General features: G+C 37.7%; 1 protein-coding gene across 17 annotated transcripts in view; it reads right to left on the bottom strand.

The window, feature by feature from the left end:
• Positions 1 to 19917, bottom strand: part of PCDH15 (protocadherin related 15) — a 789181-nt gene that overhangs the window by 151814 nt on the left and 617450 nt on the right. For all 17 annotated transcript variants that reach the window (XM_047088664.1, XM_047088665.1, XM_047088662.1 and 14 more), the window contains 2 exons: positions 15373 to 15513; positions 13335 to 13447 (listed from right to left, as the gene is read on the bottom strand). In XM_047088664.1, the coding sequence (XP_046944620.1) occupies positions 13335 to 13447; positions 15373 to 15513 (254 nt within the window). The remainder of the gene's footprint in view (positions 1 to 13334; positions 13448 to 15372; positions 15514 to 19917) is intronic.

Raw genomic sequence — 19917 nt, 5'->3', positions numbered from 1 at the left:
ACCTATGTCTGTCCCTCGCCACTGTCCAGATGTGGCCCGAGCTGCCATTGTCCTTTGCGTGTGATCCCATGGCTTTCTTTTGACTAAGTCCCCACTGATGCACTCAGACCCCTTCCCGGCTGACGTCCGCAGCGGTCAAGTTTCTTTTTAAGTTCCCATCTACCCTCATCACCTTTAGTCCGAGGTGCTCACCAAGGTTCAGCAGTTTCCCAGTGCTCCGGGAATGAAATGTCGCAGATTTCCGTGTCATGTCACAGCCCTGTCACTGTCTCTTCTTCAACAACACTGACCTTCCCCCAATTCCTGGAATGTGTCCTCCTCCTGTCCAGTGAGAACTTCTTATTTCCTCCCAGTTCCTGAGCCCATCACTGCTTCCCACTTATTCACATGTCTGCCATTTCCAGGGAAATCTTCTCTCACGTCCTTTGTGGCTTGCCCCCGTGTGCTCTGTTGAAAGTGCCCATGGGGCCACGCTCCGTTCATAGATGTCACGTGTCAGTTTGCAATTTTAACCTGATTGCTATGGTCATTGTTTTGTTCCAAAGGAGTGAGTTCCTCATCACTGGGGTGGCTGTTCCAGGATGTCCAAATGGGAGCTTATCTGAAACTGTAGGACTGTAACAGCTCACATGAGTTCTGCCTCTTGTATTCCCAGCAAAAGACCAAGGTTTTGTGTTTGTTTCATTTTTTACTGAGAAAATTAGTGCACTTTTGTGTTGTGTGTGTGTGTGTGTGTGTGTGTGTGTGTGTGTTGCTGGAGACAATTACTTACACTTCATTTTTTTTACTTTTAGTTTTTTGGCATAAGTCTGTACTTGTGTGCTGGCAGGGCACCAATAACACGTACGTAATCAGTGTTGCTTCTATTCTCGCTGTGTATAAACTCATTTTTTAAAAATGTTTATGTTTTGATAGAGGGGTGGGAAGGCAGAGAGAGAGGGAGACACAGAATCTGAAGCAGGCTCCAGGCTCTGAGCTGTTAGGACAGCACAGAGCCCTAAGCAGGGCTCGAACTCCCAGACCGGGAGATCATGACCAGAGCTGAAGTTGGATGCTCTACTGACTAAGCCACCCAGCTGCCCCTCACTGTGTATAAACTCCTTGAGAACGATGCCTACGTCTTAAAAATCTTTGCATGGCCAACACCTGGGACAAGCCTGTTAAAGAATAAAATCACAGGGGCGCCTGGGTGGCGCAGTCGGTTAAGCGTCCGACTTCAGCCAGGTCACGATCTCACGGTCTGTGAGTTCGAGCCCCGCGTCGGGCTCTGGGCTGATGGCTCAGAGCCTGGAGCCTGTTTCCCATTCTGTGTCTCCCTCTCTCTCTGCCCCTCCCCCGTTCATGCTCTGTCTCTCTCTGTCCCAAAAATAAATAAAAATGTTGAAAAAAAAAATAAATAAATAAAAAAAATTAAAAAAAAAAAAAGAATAAAATCACAGCTATTTTTTTAAGCATGTGCTCTGTACTATGTTCTTCACAAAGCTCTTTGTCTCACATATAAATACTTATACAATGTTTATATCTCTAGGAAAGCAGGCCTCAGGGAGCTTCAGTAACTTCATCAAGTTCAACCAACACCTGACATCCAGCAGCCATGATTCAAACCTTGGCATTGTTGTGTCATTTTGCCTCATAAAAGTTTGCATTAATTATTAATAAAATAAAAATAATGTGCCCTAGTATATGTTACACTTGAACTAAAAAGTTCCCACAGATGTAATGCAATGAGAGAAGAATGGAATCTATGACAACACTCTTTGTATCTGAAAACTTGTTTTCAATTGTAAACAGTGGATTGAAACAATAGCCAAATTATGGAAAGAGCCTAAATGTCCATCAACTGATGAATGGATAAAGAAATTGTGGTTTATATACACAATGGAGTACTACGTGGCAATGAGAAAGAACGAAATATGGCCCTTTGTAGCAACGTGGATGGAACTGGAGAGTGTGATGCTAAGTGAAATAAGCCATACAGAGAAAGACAGATACCATATGGTTTCACTCTTATGTGGATCCTGAGAAACTTAACAGGAACCCATGGGGGAGGGGAAGGAAAAAAAAAAAAAAAAAAAAAAAAAAAAAAAAGGACGTTAGAGTGGGAGAGAGCCAAAGCATAAGGGACTCTTGAAAACTGAGAACAAAATGAGGGTGATGGGTATTGAGGAGGGCACCTTTTTGGGATGAGCACTGGGTGTTGTATGGAAACCAATTTGACAATAAATTTCAAAAAAAAAAATTAAAAATAAACAGTGGATTGATTGATTATTTAGTTATTTATTATAGAGGCTGGGGGGCACCAGAGAAAGAGAGAGAAAGAATCTGAAGCAGGCTCTGGACTCAATGTGGAACTTGTGGGGTCGATGTGGGGCTCAATCCCATGACCTCAGGATCATGACCCTGAGCCAAGATCAAGAATCAGATTCTAAACCAACTGAACCACCCAGGCACTCCTCTAAATAGTGGATTTAATTTTTTGAAGATTGATTGATTGATTTAGAAGTGGGGGAGGGATAGAGAAAGGGGGAGTGAGAAAACCCCAAGCAGGTTCCGCACTGTCAGTATGGAGCCCAATGCGGGGCTTGAACTCATGAACTGAGATCATGACCTGAACTGAAACCAAGAGTCAGTCGCTCAACCTACTGAGCCATCCGGACGCCCTGTCAGTGGATCTAGAAAGAACTGCTCAAACCTGCGTCCTTTGTTGCTGGTGGGCTGGTTTCACTCTGCCGTGTGAGCAAATGTCAGACTCTACTATAACCTTGAAGATGTGAAGGAGAATTAAATTCCATGCGGATACACAGGGAGCCTATGAAAGCAGTAATGAAGACCGCTGGAGCTACTCTTTCAGTAGTTAACAAGGCAAAATCTATTACCTTTGAGGCAAGATTTTAGTAGCGCCATAAAAGCACAGGAAATGTTATCTTCAGGTAAAGTCAACTCTCATATTGGACAATAAATCTAAATTAAAATAGTAAACAACCCTAGCAAACAAGTAAGGCCCTCTGCATTTATTTTATATGATAGTAAGAGTTTTCAGATTGCTTTTTTCTTCTTTAGTTTTTGGAACCAAGACCAAAAGTTCTTCCTAAACTATTGTACTTACTGATTAAAAATCTTTTCTCAAAGTCCCATGTCCAAACCTGTGCGGTTTATATGAGAATAATGGCAACACTCCTCAATGTAAGGTAACTTTAATTCTCTTGACTAATGGGACGGTCACCAGAGCAGCTCACCATTTCCTTGGCCATTGTGATAACATTGTTTTCATTTTTCATAGCATATAAAAACGGATTTCTGGATTTTAAATTACACTTTCTCTCTGTTTTTGCATATCAGGAGGTAGACTGTTAATCCTTTTTAGTTCTTCATAAAATCTACTCTTTTTATTCTTTAATATAAAGCCTTTTGAGAAACTTATTTTAAATATAAATGGTATGAGATTTTTGCATTGCCATTTATTATAAGATTAAGTCAAATTGACCAGCAGAGTATCAATCTTTTACTTTATGAGGGAAACCAAAAAGATTATTTTCTTTATTCAAGGTATTTGAATTTTTGAAGGATGTCAAGATATTTATATGCATAATATTCTTATTTTGGACTTAATATATTAAATGTGAAGAACACTGGAAATTAAATATGACTCAATATTTTTCTAAGAGTTAGCAAATATCAACTTTTTCAAGAGGTTAATAAAAATACCTTAGGAACATTTGCCTCTTCTCTATGGTATACATACAAATATAAATTTTGAATTTCTGCTTTTATGGAAATTACATTTTAAAACACAGGAATCCTTAAAAATGAATATAAATGTGGCATTAAATCACACAAAGTTTAATAATCAATGTTGATACACTTCCATTTTAAATAAATACCAAAGGTATGTCTATATTGTAGCATATTTGTTTGGAAAATTTGTAAATAATTGTCTTTGGTAAAATTTTTGATAAATTGTATAAGGTACTGCATTTTTCATTCAAAATCAATATTCACATTTGGACTCCATGATCTATTCCAGACGCGCTGACCTTTCCATGATATTTACCTCTAGAACCGAGGACAAGTGAGTCCCTGTGTGTTTAGTCCATCATCCTGGGATGAAGGTCAAATATTCTTCGAATGCTAACTCACTTGACCTATAGGAGTCAATCTATTCTTAAGTAATATGTGTTTGAACTACTATGAGGATTTTGATGCTTCTGTCTGGATTAAATGGAAAGATAACATAAAATGTACTTTCTGACTATGACACTATGACTATTTTCCAGAAGAGCCAAGTAGATAATTGACTAAGCCCTCTTATCAGATATGGCCACGTGGCAGCAATGAGAGCGCCCCAACAGATCTCCAGTTACAGGAGGCGCCCTTGACCGAGGTTCCATTGCTGTGCCCTGAAGTCCACGGCTGTGTTTAGGTGCAGGCCACGCTTCCTAGGTGCCCCTTCCTGATTGTGATTCAGAAAAGCGGAGATGCTAAGGTGAGTCCCTTCCTAGGAGACAATGGACTTCTCCAACTTGTGACTATCGTTTGAGGGATCCCTGATCATCGTGCAGAACGTATTGAAATGACGCAGTGGCCACTTCAGTGGCACACCAGCCTAGGATGTTCTACGCAAACTTCTGTCTTCTTCCCTCGAGGTCAGAATGAATGTGGTTTGAAGGTTCCCTAGGCTTACTCTGCTCTCTGCTCATTTCTCTCACAAAAGTATTTTCCCTAAAGAACCTGTTAAGTCTCATCTGGATGTTTAATTGCTAGGGGATGGACCAAAACTAACCCAGGAGATCACAGGCACTAAAGTTTAAGAGGGAGTATTAGTATTTCAGAAGATATAAATTAAATTTAAAATATCCATGGACATTTAGAAATCCAATTCTAGGGAAAGTAAAGACATTTAAAAAAATGTTTGCTAAAGACTCTTAATATATAATACAATAAGTATTAATATATAGAAATATTAAAATAAAGAAGAATAAATTGAATAGATTTACTATAAATTGATTTTTGTAGAGACAAAAAAGAAAATCTTAAGGGTTATAATTAGCCATTATGTAAATATTACAACGAAGAGGAAGAGTTTGTCATATGTTGTAAGATACACTAAACTAGTAGAAGAAACTGTAATTAACATTTATTTCAGGTCAGCAACCACATGGTTAATATAATTTTTTTTATCACATTAATGGCAGACGTTGCCAAGTATACAGAACTCTTTTTCGCAATAAGAATGATCCCTGTCAAGATACCTGCTAATAATTGATAGGAGGGCATTAGTAGTCACCTGTCTTAAATGAGGAGTTTAGCTCAGTTTCAGACAAGGGGCAAGAGGACATGCCACCCCAAAGTATGCCACTTTGTCCTATGGATTATTTTGAGCTGTAGGCACTCAAATGATAGCAAATACAAGGAGATGCTTTTCTCTGAGCTACACTTATCTGCCTAAAGACAGATCCTCCAAAAGGAGCTCAAATGTCATGGATCCCCTCCCCAGGAGTTTCACTGACCAGGGAAATGGAGTCACCACAGGAGAGGACGTGAAGATGGACACACCAGCAATCGATTCTTTCAGGGCCCACCCCTCTTTCCTAAAAATCAGTTACTCTTCCCTGAGAGGCCTTTACCCCCCTCCCCGTCCCCTGTTAAGATGGTATTTGATCCTGAAGTTTAAAGCCACCTGTTTGTGTTACTTATCTTTCCTGGGTGTCTCTCATGTGTACATGAAGTATGCATGTTAATAGACTTCTCCTTGTTTTTCTTTTGTTAATCTGTCTTTTGTTACAGGAATCTCAGTCAAGAACTAGGAAGGGGAGAGGGAAAATTAATTTTCTTCCCCTACACAGTCATACTACTTGAAAGAGCAAGTGGATGCTAAAACTGATGAAGGCTCAGAGAGAAATGCATAGAACAAAATTAAAGGAACAAATATAATAACAATAATCTCCCCACAGGGAATACCTTCCCAATATCCACAATTACGTGAAGATTGAAAGGGTGAGTTCCTCACGACTTTGTGGCAAGGATATCAGAAAAAGCAATTATTAAATTATCAGGCTGACTACGTAATCCCTATGGGCAGTTTTGCCCATTACTGCCGTGCCCTCAAAAACAGAATTTTCATTAAGATTAACCTATTTCTCTCTGCTTCCAATGAGAATCAATCTGTGGAGAATGGTTTAAATTAAGAAACGATATTGCATAGGATATAGAGACAATCACTTGAATAACTCAAAACTAATGATTATTTATGTAAGGTAGGGGCTAGTATTTGCATTGAATTCATTGCAAAAAAAAAAAATGAAGCCATCTGGAGATACTTTGGACAAGAGAGAGTTTTTTTTTTTGTAATTTTTTTTTTAACGTTTATTTATTTTTGACACAGAGAGAGACAGAGCATGAACGGGGGAGGGTCAGAGAGAGGGAGACACAGAATCTGAAGCAGGCTCCAGGCTCTGAGCTGTCAGCACAGAGCCCGACGCGGGGCTCGAACTCACAAACCGCAAGATCATGACCTGAGCCAAAGTCGACTGCTTAAACGACTGAGCCACCCAGGCGCCCCCCCCCTTTTTTTTTTTTTTTATAATTTTAGAGAGAGGAGTTTTAACAACAAAAGGTTAAGAGGTGCCACTGACTCTTTAAGAAATTTGTTTTGGGGCACCTGGGTGGCTCAGTTGGTTGAGCGTCAGACTTTGGCTCAGGTCATGATCTCACAGTTTGTGGGTTCAAGCCCTGTGTCGGGCTCTGTGCTGACAGCTCAGGCCTGGAGCCTGCTTTGGATTCCGTGTGTCCTTCTCTCTCTGCTCCTTCCCTACTCACACTCTGTCTCTCTCTCAAAAATAAATAAAGATTAAAAAAAAATTGTTTCAAGGAAAGAGGAATTTGTTTCAAGGAAAGGGAAAAGAAGGAATAAAAAAATGATAACTTGAGGTACGAACTCTAAGAGACCAAAATTTCTGGCTTCTGGAGTCTCCTTGTTTGTCAAAAAGATGAACTGGAAGAACCACATAAAACAGAAATGACCCATGAAATGGAAATCTGCTACAATGTTGAAATTTTTGGCTGTGTGTTTGCCCCTAATAACATGAATGCATGTTTATAATTTTGGAAATAAATGTTATACAGCCTGAAGAGGTCCATGCTGTTTAAAATTTTGAGAAGAATTCAGTGTTTTCTGGAAAATATAAGTGTTTATTCAATGACAAAGAGAAAAAGCAAATGATGTTTCGATTCTCCATTGAACCTAATTAAGTGACCCAAGGAGACATGGAAAAGGCCATGGAGTGAACAAAGTAAGTCTGTTTCAAGTACTATAACCGTATAGGGACCAAACAGAAATAAGTGCATAGTTGGCTTAAGAACTGGTGTAAATCTGGCCATTATAAAAGCACACACATATCTGTATGAGGCAAATTGCTTTCTCATTAAGAGATGTCTCCTACCCTTAAAAATGACTTGAAGGCAGCCCATTAGGGAATAACTTCAGTTCACAGGATTTGAGGAAAAAACAAAATTAAATCTTTTCTCAGCACATATAAAATATCCCAATATTATACACTGTACACAAGAAAAGAATGTGAGAATTTTCTCTTCTAGTCTCGACAGGCTAAATTATTTCCCTTAATACGGGGTGGTCTTTGTAGAATTCTTTCAAAAACTTTACAAACTTCATTATTTCGTTTTCAAAGAACCATTAGCAGAAAGTGAGGAAGTTTTTAAATAGGAATCGGGAACAGAGACACAAGAGAAAGGGAGGTGGGCTGACATTTAGTTATACTGCTACTTGTACGTTGGTTAGCTAACCTGCTAATTATCTGCTATCAGAAACTTAGCAGGCAGTCCAGAAAGCTTTTCCTTTGGTAAATACCGAGGTATTTACTATGATGTTTGTTATTTGTTGGTTCCGACTTGTACAATTTTAGAAGAGGTAACAATAGGTCTATTTTTGCACTCCTGCAAGGAGGCAATTACCAGTAACTGGATATTTAAATGTTTTGAATGCCATAAAAATAATAATGGATTTTGTGTCTCTGTTGATGTAGAACTGCTACATTGGGAAATGTTTCAGCAAATAGTAAATGTCTCCTCTCAAATCTCTTTGATAGTCTCTACAAAGGGAATTTACAGTTCGTGACTCTCACTTACACTCTGCCATAATGCTTTCTTTTTCCTTGTGATCAGGATTATTACAGTTCTCAGGAACAGGGAGAGAGTAATTAACTGTAATCAGACAACCAAACTTTACTTTGAAGTCCAGAAAGGTTTGGTTTGGAATATGTGCTATTAACATTGGATGTGCTGAAATCACTAGAAATAATTTAAAACATTCCAAAATGTCCATCTGAGATTTTCTTTGAATTCAAACAAAAAATACTATGCATTCTTTTGTGCTTTAAGAAAAATGTGATCTATTTTACCAATACACATGGAGGAATAAGAATGTCTCTGTACCATTCCATGATGGGTTCACGTTCCCAATCTTACATGTCTTTAATGCAAAACAAGTCATATCAAGATGATATAGCAATAAAAATCTGTAACTTGTCTAAAATTACACATTCAATGTGCTAATTCTCCACCAACACTATATTCCTTTTTTCCTCAGTAAGAGAGGTGGGACTGAGGTACGTGTGTCCAGCAAGGGACAGAAGTTATCTGCCCTTTCTGAGCTAGCTGTGGACATTTGCCTGGATTTCTGAGATGGAACATGAGCGGAGGTGAAATTTGCAAGCCATACCTCGCTTGGTTCAGGAAATATCTGGATGTGGACTTCTGCCCCCTTTCCCTTTCCAGGGACAGAAATGGCATTGACTGGAGTAATTCTGAAACAGTGTTAAGGATGGAAGATCCTAAATTGGCCCAGGTCCCTGATGACTGTGCGGAAGAACTGCATGTTTCAGGTTATCGCCAACCTGAAACACTCACTTTAGATGGTCATGTGAGCCTAAGCACATTTTTGTTGTTGTTGTTGTTCTTTAAGTTGTTGTAATTTAAGGGTTTCTTTTCACAGCCCTCTAACCTACCCTCACTAATCTTATTAGCCAAGATTTAATGACTGACCGTTACAAAAACAAGATAATTGGATTAGGGGAGAGGGTCAGTTTAAGAATCGAGTTCAAGGGGCACCTGGGTGGCTCAGTCAGTTAAGCTTCTGACTTCAGCTCGGGTCATGATATCATGGTTCGTGGGTTCGAGCCCGGCATCAGGCTGTGCTGACAGCTCAGAGCCTGGAGCCTGCTTCGGATTCTGTGTCTCCCTCTCTCTCTGCCTCTCTCCCACTCACTGTCTCTCTCTCTCTCTCTCTCTCAAAAATAAACATTAAAATAATTTAACAAAAAGAATGGAGTTCAATATTCCAAAATGAATGAATATTTTATCTTTAGAACCTTTCTTCACACCTAGACATCTGTTGAAACTAGTTATTCCTAAACAATTCAAGAGCCAATACGGGAATGAAGACATGCAGGACATGTAAACACGGCATGTATCTCAGCTGGCAAAGCTACTCATCTCTGATCACCGCTTTCCCTTTGCAACCCGTGCTCATGCTTTCCCCACACCCCACCAGGGACACAAATCTTGCTTATCCTTTTATGTCCCCCCAAATTGGATCACATGAAAAAGTTTTTCCACCAGGACCAATTCTGTAATGGAAGTAGGATTTTACCTCTATCTTTGTAGGGTTTTCTGGCTGTGTCTAAGTATGAAACACACATAAGTCACTTTAGTAGGAGCGAACGTACACATTTATATAAGTTTTAAGTGACAGGAGAGCCCTCATGAGGCAATGAAGATCCAGAGAAATGGCAACGCCAACATACTTTTGTATTAGGATGAACAGGGAGAGGTCATTGCGGAAAATTAAACTCCAGAAGTAGCCCGGAGGGCGATGTGAATTATTCTAACAAGTCCTGTCTGTATCAGCTCTCTTGGCTTTGACTCCTCATTAAAGAACATTTTTCCTCCTGGTACAGGGAGGGCATCCTTCACATCAGAGTTTATAGGTCCTGTGTTTAGGAAGTAAAAGGGAGATTAGAATGTCCTTCCTGCAGCTGGTACTTTTTAAGTGATTTTAGTTCAAAATAATCTTTATGCCAAAGTGAAATACTCTTCCACCATTCAATTCCAACACAAGGGATCATACTGATAGTAAAGGTCTAATAACATTGTTTAGCATCTCTGGGAGTTATGTGCATCTGGCCAAGGCTATAAATGATTTCGAAAAAAAGTCATATGTAATATATGTAAACATATGTCATTCCTAGTTCAGCATTCCTTTTCCTATCTGTGACTCAAAGGCCTAGGCTCCTTTCTTGTTATATTTCAAAGTTGTCAACACATGGCTCCCAAGCGTCTCTGGGTGTTTTCTCCATTTCACCTGTCCATATGGGGAAAAGGTTAAGTAAGGCCAGGAAACAGTGCAGACCATACTTTTCCACATTTTATTTGCCAGAACTCAGTCCTACAGCTCAATTTAGCAAGCTAGGCTGGGAAGTGGAGTCCAGCTGTGTGCCCAGGAGGAAGAAGGAAAGACTGGGAGGAATCCAGACTCACTATATACTTGGAATCATGAGCACAGAGAGAGAACTGATGAAGATCAGCCCTAGGTCTTTTGTTTGTTTTTTTAATTGTTCATTCTACACTTTAAATCATATGTAAAGTTACTTAAACATTTAAATTCAATTATTGGTCTTATTCAAAACGTAGTGTCTTCTGCCAATGGTTGATACAACTTTTTTCTTATCCAAGGTTTCTAAGTGTCTGATAAAAAAAGAAAACAATCCCATTTAGTGCCCTAGTCCTACTGAATCCATTATGGCAATTACATTGATTCTTAGGACTTTCTTCATAAACTGTAGGATACAACAAGATTACCAAACCTCCCTTATGTGTCAGAGGAACTCACGAATTGGGACAGTCAAGGGCACTATTTGCAAATGTTAGAAATGTTCTTCAGAAAGGACAAAAATTCTTCCCTGTAAGCTCATGTCACTCCTCTTAGTTTTAGCACCAAGTAATTGGTGGGTTTTTTCTTCTCTAAGTTAACAACTTTATTAATAGAATCTATTTGCAGTTAGTAGTTGTATGCCAAGAAGGTAAGGAATGGTAAATTACTCACTGAACAAAACATTTTTATTCTTAAAAAGTGGCATGAATAAGGGTAATTAAAAAAAGAAAGCTAAATGAACAATGCCCTGATGAGACCTACGACCTTGGCATTCATACCCCAATGTTTGGCTAACAGAGTTAACAAGCAATGTGCTCCCGAAGTCTGGAGGCATACTGCTATTAAGAGGAATGAGTAGCAGAGGAAAACCCAGAGAAGGGGGATCCATTTACAGAGCCTATTCGAAAGGACAGCATTAGGCATCACCACTCTGGCCTTCTTTGGGGTTCCAAGGATGGACTAGATGGGAGGAGAACTTCGGGAGAACACAGGTTGGGATTTTGCTTGGCTGAAACTCTGAAAGATTTTTGGACCCATCCCAAATAGTAAGTACATTTTTTATGAACGTTGAATCTAGGTAAGTTGGGGAGAAACACAAGTGAGTTTACATTCATTTGGGTTCTTGACATGACCACAATAAACATGTTCAAGGAAGGGCTCTAGAAGCAGAAAACCACATGCACCTTGGCAAAGAACTGGAGTTCACAGGTTACCATGACAACAAAAGAAAAGGGGAATTGGTAAGGATGGACATAAGGAAGAAAATGGTGTTTCAAACAGACTGACCAAGAATTCTTAACAGTTTAAATGCAGTTTTTTTAAAAAATAGTTTTAATGGTTATTTATTTTTGAGAGAGTGCGTGCGTGCGCGTGTGCATAATTGGGGGAGGGGCAGAGAGAGAGGGAGACACAGCATCCGAAGCAGGCTCCAGGCTATGAGCTGACAGCACAGAGCCCGATGTGGGGCTCAGACCCACAAACTGTGAGGTCATGACCTGAGCTGAAGTCAGATGCTTAACCGACTGAGCCACCTAGGAGCCCCAAGTTTTAAATATATTTTCCATCTCAGTGATTTACATATATGTTATGTAGAGTTTTCTGGTAAAATTATATACTTTAATTTATTGCTTGAATATTGCAAAGGCAACTTTTTATAAAGGAAAACACTACTTGGCCAGCATGGTAAATGTTCCCAGACATGTCATCTGCCTTCCAGTATCTCAGCCCTTGCCCTAACTCACAATTCTTACGTAGTTCTTAGAAATTATGAAAGTAATAAATCAAAGCAATAATAATACAAATTTTAGAATCTGATAAATTATTCTATTATATGAAGCCTTCCTTCTTCTTGAGTCCTAATTAGCATCATTATGTAATGTTGACTTTGTCTCTAAATAGAGCAAACTACTAAACTGTATCATGAAAGAAAGTTGTACTCTATTGTCAGGAAAGCATTATAAATCTTACAGTAATGTGCAAACATAAAATACAGTAAATTTAGTTTTATTATTTTTTTCAATTCTTCACTTCCTAAGAATATCTATGTATCTAACTATCTATCTATGTATCTATCTTTCTATCTTAATCTATCTATCTAGCCATCCATCCACACATACTGTGGACTGTCCTCCTAAAAAGCCTTAACCCTCAATGGCATAGTACTTGAAGGTAAGGCCTTTAGAAACAAGAGGGTGGGGCCCTAATCTTGGGATTAGCACCCTTACAAATACCAGAGATTAGCTTGCTTTCTCTCACTTTCCTCTATGTGAGCCAGGAAGAGAGCTCTCACCAGAGTTTGACCATGCTGGTACCCTGACTTCAGACTTCCAGCCTCTAGAACAGTGAGAAATAAGTTTGTTTGAGCCCTTCTTTCTGTGGCATTTTATTATGGCATCCTGACTTAAGACAGTATATATGCTAATTCTATATTATAATATGCAATATGTATTATGCACATAAACACACACATACATTCTCTCCCTCTCTCTTTCACTGGTTATATGAGAAATATCATTTCAGACAGATGTCAAATTATGTCTGTGGCAATAACATGAAACTAAATGCCTACTTCTCACCATTGAGATCATTAAATAGTTGCAGTTTAAACCCCAAAATATAATGTATTTTTCAAGGACCGTGTTAATTATTTTTAAAGCATTCATTATTCATCAAAGCATTACGAAAGCTGATATTTTTATAGACTAAACTGTCATGTTAACTAAATATCAACTTTTAAAATAAGGGTAATAATTATGTTAATTTAGAAAAACTTAAACTAGAATGGGAAGGACCATTCATTGATCAATTCTTATTGCAGCAGTTTTGAGAGGCCATAACGAAGCAAAACAAAAAAACTTTACATATCACAAAAACTGATGGAAATCAATACCTATATTCCTCTTGTGTGAAGCGTGGGATTTCTCCAGGATGTAAGACCAGAATCTTCACCGTGGCACTGCTGGACATCACAGGCTCACCATCATCAAAAGCGACGACCACCAACTTAAAAAGTAATACAAATTCATGTTAAAGATTATTAACAAGAGGAAAAGAAGGCATCATTTTAATCTTTGGACTGCCTGGCCCCAGAGGGGGCGCAGTGATCTTGTCCTCACTGTCTGCCAGGTCGTAACCACTGTACTAGGATATGTTACATATATTCTCAATCTTTACACCAGTCCCACCATGTAGATGTTTTATGTTCATTTCCTAGACAAGAAAACTCAAAGAAGTAGAGTTACTAACTCTATGACAAAACACTACCAGTAAAAACAGGTAAACAATGCGACATCTCTCCAATGGTTACACTGATTTCTCTTACACAACCCCACTGGTGCCTACAGTAAAACATGTGCCATTATAAGCACCAACACTTATTTAAAAAGTGTTAAATTCAGTCACATCGATAGCAAAAAGCTAATTAGCTTGCTTATAAAAAGAAATTAATTTTTCCAGGGAATTAATTGTCTGCAAGATTATAGGGCGGAAATACTTCACTCTGGAGGATAAAACTGGAAATCTTTCCAGTTTAATACACTTAGATATACACTCTCTTAAAAATATAGACAACCAAGTCCACACTGCATAGTAGAAACAGTTCCAATGATGCAAAATGCAGAAAAGCTTTCATTTCAAGGTGGAACGACTATATAATATTTATTACTATAATTTATAATTGATTTTTTGATAACATATATTATGTCAAGAATAATTCTTCTATTTAAGAAATGTTAAATATTTTCAAACTATGTGTTTGTCCAGAATGTGTATAATTTTGGAAGCTACAGCTACTAATCTAAACCAGTTCAACTTAGACCATGAAGCCATAACTAAGGATCATCCTGCCGCCCATGATTTAGCCTTGGGTTAATATTTTACAAATGGAACAATTTCTCCCAACAGTGGTAGGATTATGTGAGGCATGGTACCCATGACACCCACAAGGTTAACCGATGAGGGCATTTCCTCATTGCAGGGTCAGAGGCTTTATTAACAATGAAAAAAGTATTCTAAGCAATTACAGAAGAGGGAAATGCTCAGACATTTAATAAAATAGATTATTTATGGTAATAGTGAAGGGTAGCACTATTTCAAATTTTCTGGAAATATAACTTATCATGGGTACGTAAACTTGACCCAACGATTCTGCATCTCGGTATTTAAGGGAAAGAAATCGGGTCAGCAGCAAAAGTTATTGCACAAAGAGGTTCACAACAGCAAATTTTATCATGACAAAAAATTAGAAACAGCCTAATTATCCAACAACAAAGTATTAGACAAAATGATAATAGTGGATTCATACAATAGAACATCATATAACCATTAAAATAATACCACTACCAGTATTTATTGGCATGGGCAATATATTATGAAGTTAAAAAAGCAGTATGAATAATAGGATCATGTTACTTTATTTATTTATTCATTTTGTTAAGTTTATTTACTTATTTTGAGAGAGAGGGTGTGTGCATGTGTGAGCAAGGTGGGGGAGTGGCCGAGAGAGGGAGAGAGAGAGAATCCCAAGCAGGCTCTGAGCTGTCAGCCCAGAGCCCAATGCAATTCTTGATCCCATGAACTATGAGATCGTGACCTGAGCAGAAACCAAGAGTCCGATGCTTAACAGACTGAGGTTAAGCCACCCAGGTGTCCTTTATTTGATCATATTATTTGAAAACACATTATGTGTGCACTTGCATTTGCATGGAGTGTCATCATAAGGATAGATACTAAAATGGTAAATTCTAGTTATCTCCCAAGATGTGAAATATCAAGTGTACTTTTTTCTTTTGCTTATCTGATTCTCTAAATATCTATGTGGTTAAAAAATATATTATTTTGTAATTTAAATTATTTTGTACAGCCATCTGTTAAACTGAACTCTCAGACGTTAAATAGCAAACAGACCATGTAAGGGAAACAGCACTGACCTTAAAAATTGTCGTAGGTTCTTCATTAAGATTGACTCGAGTTATTACTCTTCCAGAATCTTCTTCTACGTCAAAAATACTAGCAGGATAAGGAAACTGGACATCATCTACTCTGTACCTCACACGACTTGCAGGTAATCCCTAGAATGAAATTATATATTATGAATTTACTCTTCACAAAATGAAAACAAAGAGTATCGATGATGCAAAACTGATCTATAAAACGCATGGCCTTTTAGAAGTAAAAGATCATATTAAGCCATCACACTTCCACGTGTGAAATGCCACAGCCTCTCCACCTGTTACTGAAAACGATTTATGTGAAACAATAAACTACTGGCTGCCTTGAGCGTCTTCTCTTCCACTTTCCTTTAATTGTAGGAATCTCACCCGACCGAAACACCTTAATAGCTTAATAGTTTAACTTCTAAGACAATTCTAAATTATGTTCTTTCATTGTGCTTTTCTGAACTCTGACACTCAGAGCACGATGAAATGCAGAAGATCTGGAAGACTTGTAAAGTGGAAGGATAGGTACGGATGGGGAGGAGACAGAAAGTACCATCTGCTCTGTGCTGTTTAACACCTAGGTTTTTTCATAGATAAATTAATCCTCGTAACTAACAATCCTTTAGGATATCATTACTAATGACGGTCATAGTAATAATAGTACAATAATGATGCCTAACCTTTGTTGAATGGTTACTATGTGCAAGAAGCATAGTAAAGATGATACATATATATTCTACCACCCATTTTTTTAAATTTTCAGTTAATGAACTTGAGGCTTATGGGGAGTTAAATGATGTTGACTTGTCCCAGTTATAGACCAAGATAAGTCGGGATAGTTAAACAATTTTTAGAAAAATAAATTAAGATTTGATAAAACTTTTAGACTGTAATAAAAATAGTCAAGATTGTTGGACATCCTCACTTACATTAGGGTTTAGGTTGGTCTTTTTTTGAATTATAGTAAGTGACACTGGTGTGTCAGTATAATCTTTTCAGTGCTTAAGCCAGCCCTTGAGGTGAAGTAAACAATTTTAACACAGAGCTGGCATGTGGTAGATTTGACCTCAAACCCAAACAGATGCTATGTGAACCACTAAATTCCTAGGATGAAAACATTCCCAAGCTTCAGTCACGGGCATGTCTACCTTCTCTACCTGTATTTTTAGACTCTACAATCTCTTCCAGTCCTTTAAACAACTTCTATTTGTTCATAACTCCCAAAGTTAAATTCTGGCTACACTCATTCTTTAAACTCCCAAGTAATATATATAATAGTCAACTTAGATGTTCTATTTTTAACTCAACATATCCCAAAACAGCATATTGATTTCCTCTCCCAGACATATACGTAATCCACTCTAGGTCAATGGCCCCACCCTTTTACCAAGCTGGTCTCTCTGAAAGCCCTAGGGAAGGCATTGACCCTTCTCATTCTTTCAGACTCCACAACTGAACTGTCCTCAAGTCCTGCCAATAACTCAATGAAAGCATGCTTAATATAGGTCATTTTCGTCTTCTCTATCAATTTGTTTCCTGCAGTGGACCCTTAATTGACCTTCTCCTTCTATTCTATTTGAATTATCTTAAAATATATAAACCATCTCTGAGATATAAAAATGTAAACTATAAACCGAGAGTTTTTCCCCTACTAAGGTCAGGAACAAGACAAGGATGCCCACTCTCACCACTTTTATTCAACAAAGTACTAGATATCCTAGCTACGGCAATCAGACAAGAAAAAGAAATGAGTTATCCAAATTGGTAAGGAAGAAGTAAAACTTCCATTATTTGCAGACAACATGATACTATATATGGAATCCTAAAGAGTCTAGCAAAAACAAGCAAAACAAAAAACAACAACAACAAAAAGAAACTACTAGAACTGATAAATTAATTCAGTAAGATCTCAGGATACAAAATCAATATTCAGAAATCCATTGCATTTTTATATATTAATAATGAAGTAGCATAAAAAGAGATTAAGAAAACAATCCTATTTACAATTGCACCAAAAGTCATAAAATACCTAGGAATAAACTTAACCGAAGAAGTGAAAGACCTTATTTCAAAATCTATAAAATACCAATGAAAGAAACTGAAGAAAACACAAATAAATGGAAAGTTATTCTATGCTCAAGGATTGGGAAAATAAAACATTGTTAAAAGGTCCATACTACCCAACAATCAAAAAATTCCATGCAATCTCTATATAAATACCACCAATATTTTCACAGAACTAGAACAAACAATCATAAAATCTGTATAGAACCAGAAAAGACCCCAAAGAGCCAAAGTTATCTTGAAAAAGATAAACAAAACTGGAGGTAGTACAATCCCAGCTTTCAAAATATACTACATAAAGTAATTAAAACATGACCGTACTGCCACAAAAACAGACAAACAGATGAATGGAACCAAACAGAGCCCGAAATAAACCCACAATTATATGATCAGTTAAACAAAGGAGGCAAGAGTATGCAATGGGAAAAGACAGTGTTTTCAACAAATTATATTGGGAAAACTAGAAACAACATGAAAACGAATGAAACCAGACTTCTTTCTTATGCCATTCATAAAAATACATTCAAAATATATTAAAGACTTAAATGTGAAACCTGAAACCATAAAAATCCTAGACGAGAACACAGGTAGTTAATTTCTCTGACATTCATTATAGCAACATTTTTCCAACTATGTCTTCTCAGGCAAGGGAAACAAAAGCAAAAATGAACTATTGGGACCATATCAAAATAAAAATTTCTGCACAGCAAAGCAAACAATCAACAAAATTCAAAGACAACCTAATGAATGGGAGAAGACATCTGCAAATACATAACTGATAAAGGGTTAGTATCCAAAATATATAAAGAAGTTAAACACCTTAAGGCCAAAAAAAACAAATAATCCAGCTAAAAATATGCAGAAGACATGAAAAAACACTTGCCAAAGACACACAGATGGACAAAAGACACATGAAAATATGTTCAACATCACTCATCAGCACAGAAGTGCAAATAAAAACTACAATGAGGTATCACCTCTCACATGTCAGAATAAAACAAAAAACACAAGAAACAAAAAGTGTTGGTGAGAATATGGAGAAAAAGGGACCCTCGTGTACTGTTGGTGGGAATGGAACTGGTAGAGCCCCTCAAGAAGACAGTATGGAGGTTCCTGAAATAATTGAAAAGAGAATTACAGGGGTGCCTGGGTGGCTCTGTCGATTAAGTGTCCAAGTCTTGGTTTAGGCTCAAGTCACCATCTCAGAGTTCAAGGGACAGAGCTCCACATTGGGCTCTGGGCACACAGCTCAGAGCCTGCTTAGGATTCTCTCTCTCTCTGTCCTTCTCTGCACCCCCCTCTCAAAATAAATAAATAAACATTAAAAAAATTAAAAGTAAAATTACCCTATGATCCAGTAATTCCACTACTGGAATTACCAAAGAATACAAAAACACTAATTCAAAAAGATATACACACCCCTATGTTTACTGAAGCATTATTTACAATAGCTAAGATATGGACGCAGTTCAAGTGCCCATCAATTGGTAGAATATACATATGCTTTATATTTATATTTATATTTGTATTATATTTATATTTGTATTTGTATTGATATACATGCTACATATGTATCCTGGAATAGTGTTCATCCATAGCAGAGGATGAGATCTTGCCATCTGTGACAACATGCCTGAACCTAAGTGAAATAAGTCAGAATAAGAAAGACAAACACCATATGATTCACTGACAAGTGGAATCTCAAAAACAAAACAGATGAATAAACAAACAAACAAAAAGCAGAATCAGACCCATAAACACAGAGAATAAATAGATGGTTGCCAGAAGGGAGGTAGGAAAAATGGGTGAAGGGGACAGGGAGGTACAAGCTTCTATTATAGAATAAATAAGTCACAGGGATGAATGGCACAGCACAGGGAATACGGCCAATGGTACTGTGATAGTGATGTGCGGTGACAAAGAGTAAGTACACTTGTAAGCACAGATAATGTCTTGAGTTGTTTATTTTTATTAAAAAAAATTTTTAATGTTTATTTATTTTTGAGACAGAGACAGAGCATGAATGGGGGGGGGTCAGAGAGAGAGGGAGACACAGAATCCGAAGCAGGCTCCAGGCTCTGAGCTGTCAGCACAGAGCCCGAGGCGGGGCTCAAACTCACGGACCGTGAGATCATGACCTGAGCTGAAATTGGACACTTAACTGACTGAGACACCCAGGCGCCCCTGTCTTGAGTTAACTACTATGCTGTACATCTGAAACTAATAGGACATTGTGTGTCAAATATATTCAAATTAAAAAAAAATAATGATAATGACAGGAGTTGTCAGCTGTTCATTTGTGCACTTTACTACATTATCAGAGAATGTTCATTTCATGCATTCTCATGTTTATGCTTACAAGAAATTCAGGAGTTGGCATGAGTAGTAACCATATTTTACAAAAAGGAAATCAAGTCTTTAAGAGTTATCTAGTTTCCAGCATTTCCTCAGATAGTACATTGCAGTGTTATT

This window comes from Lynx rufus, unplaced genomic scaffold (assembly GCF_022079265.1).
Source record: "Lynx rufus isolate CCGP_SWC_20201006 ecotype Redwood Valley unplaced genomic scaffold, mLynRuf1.p SCAF_25, whole genome shotgun sequence".
In the NCBI taxonomy this organism is placed as follows: Eukaryota; Metazoa; Chordata; class Mammalia; order Carnivora; family Felidae; genus Lynx; species Lynx rufus.
The sequence above is the reverse complement of the archived record's forward strand: the minus strand, read 5'-3'. Positions and strand labels throughout refer to the sequence as shown.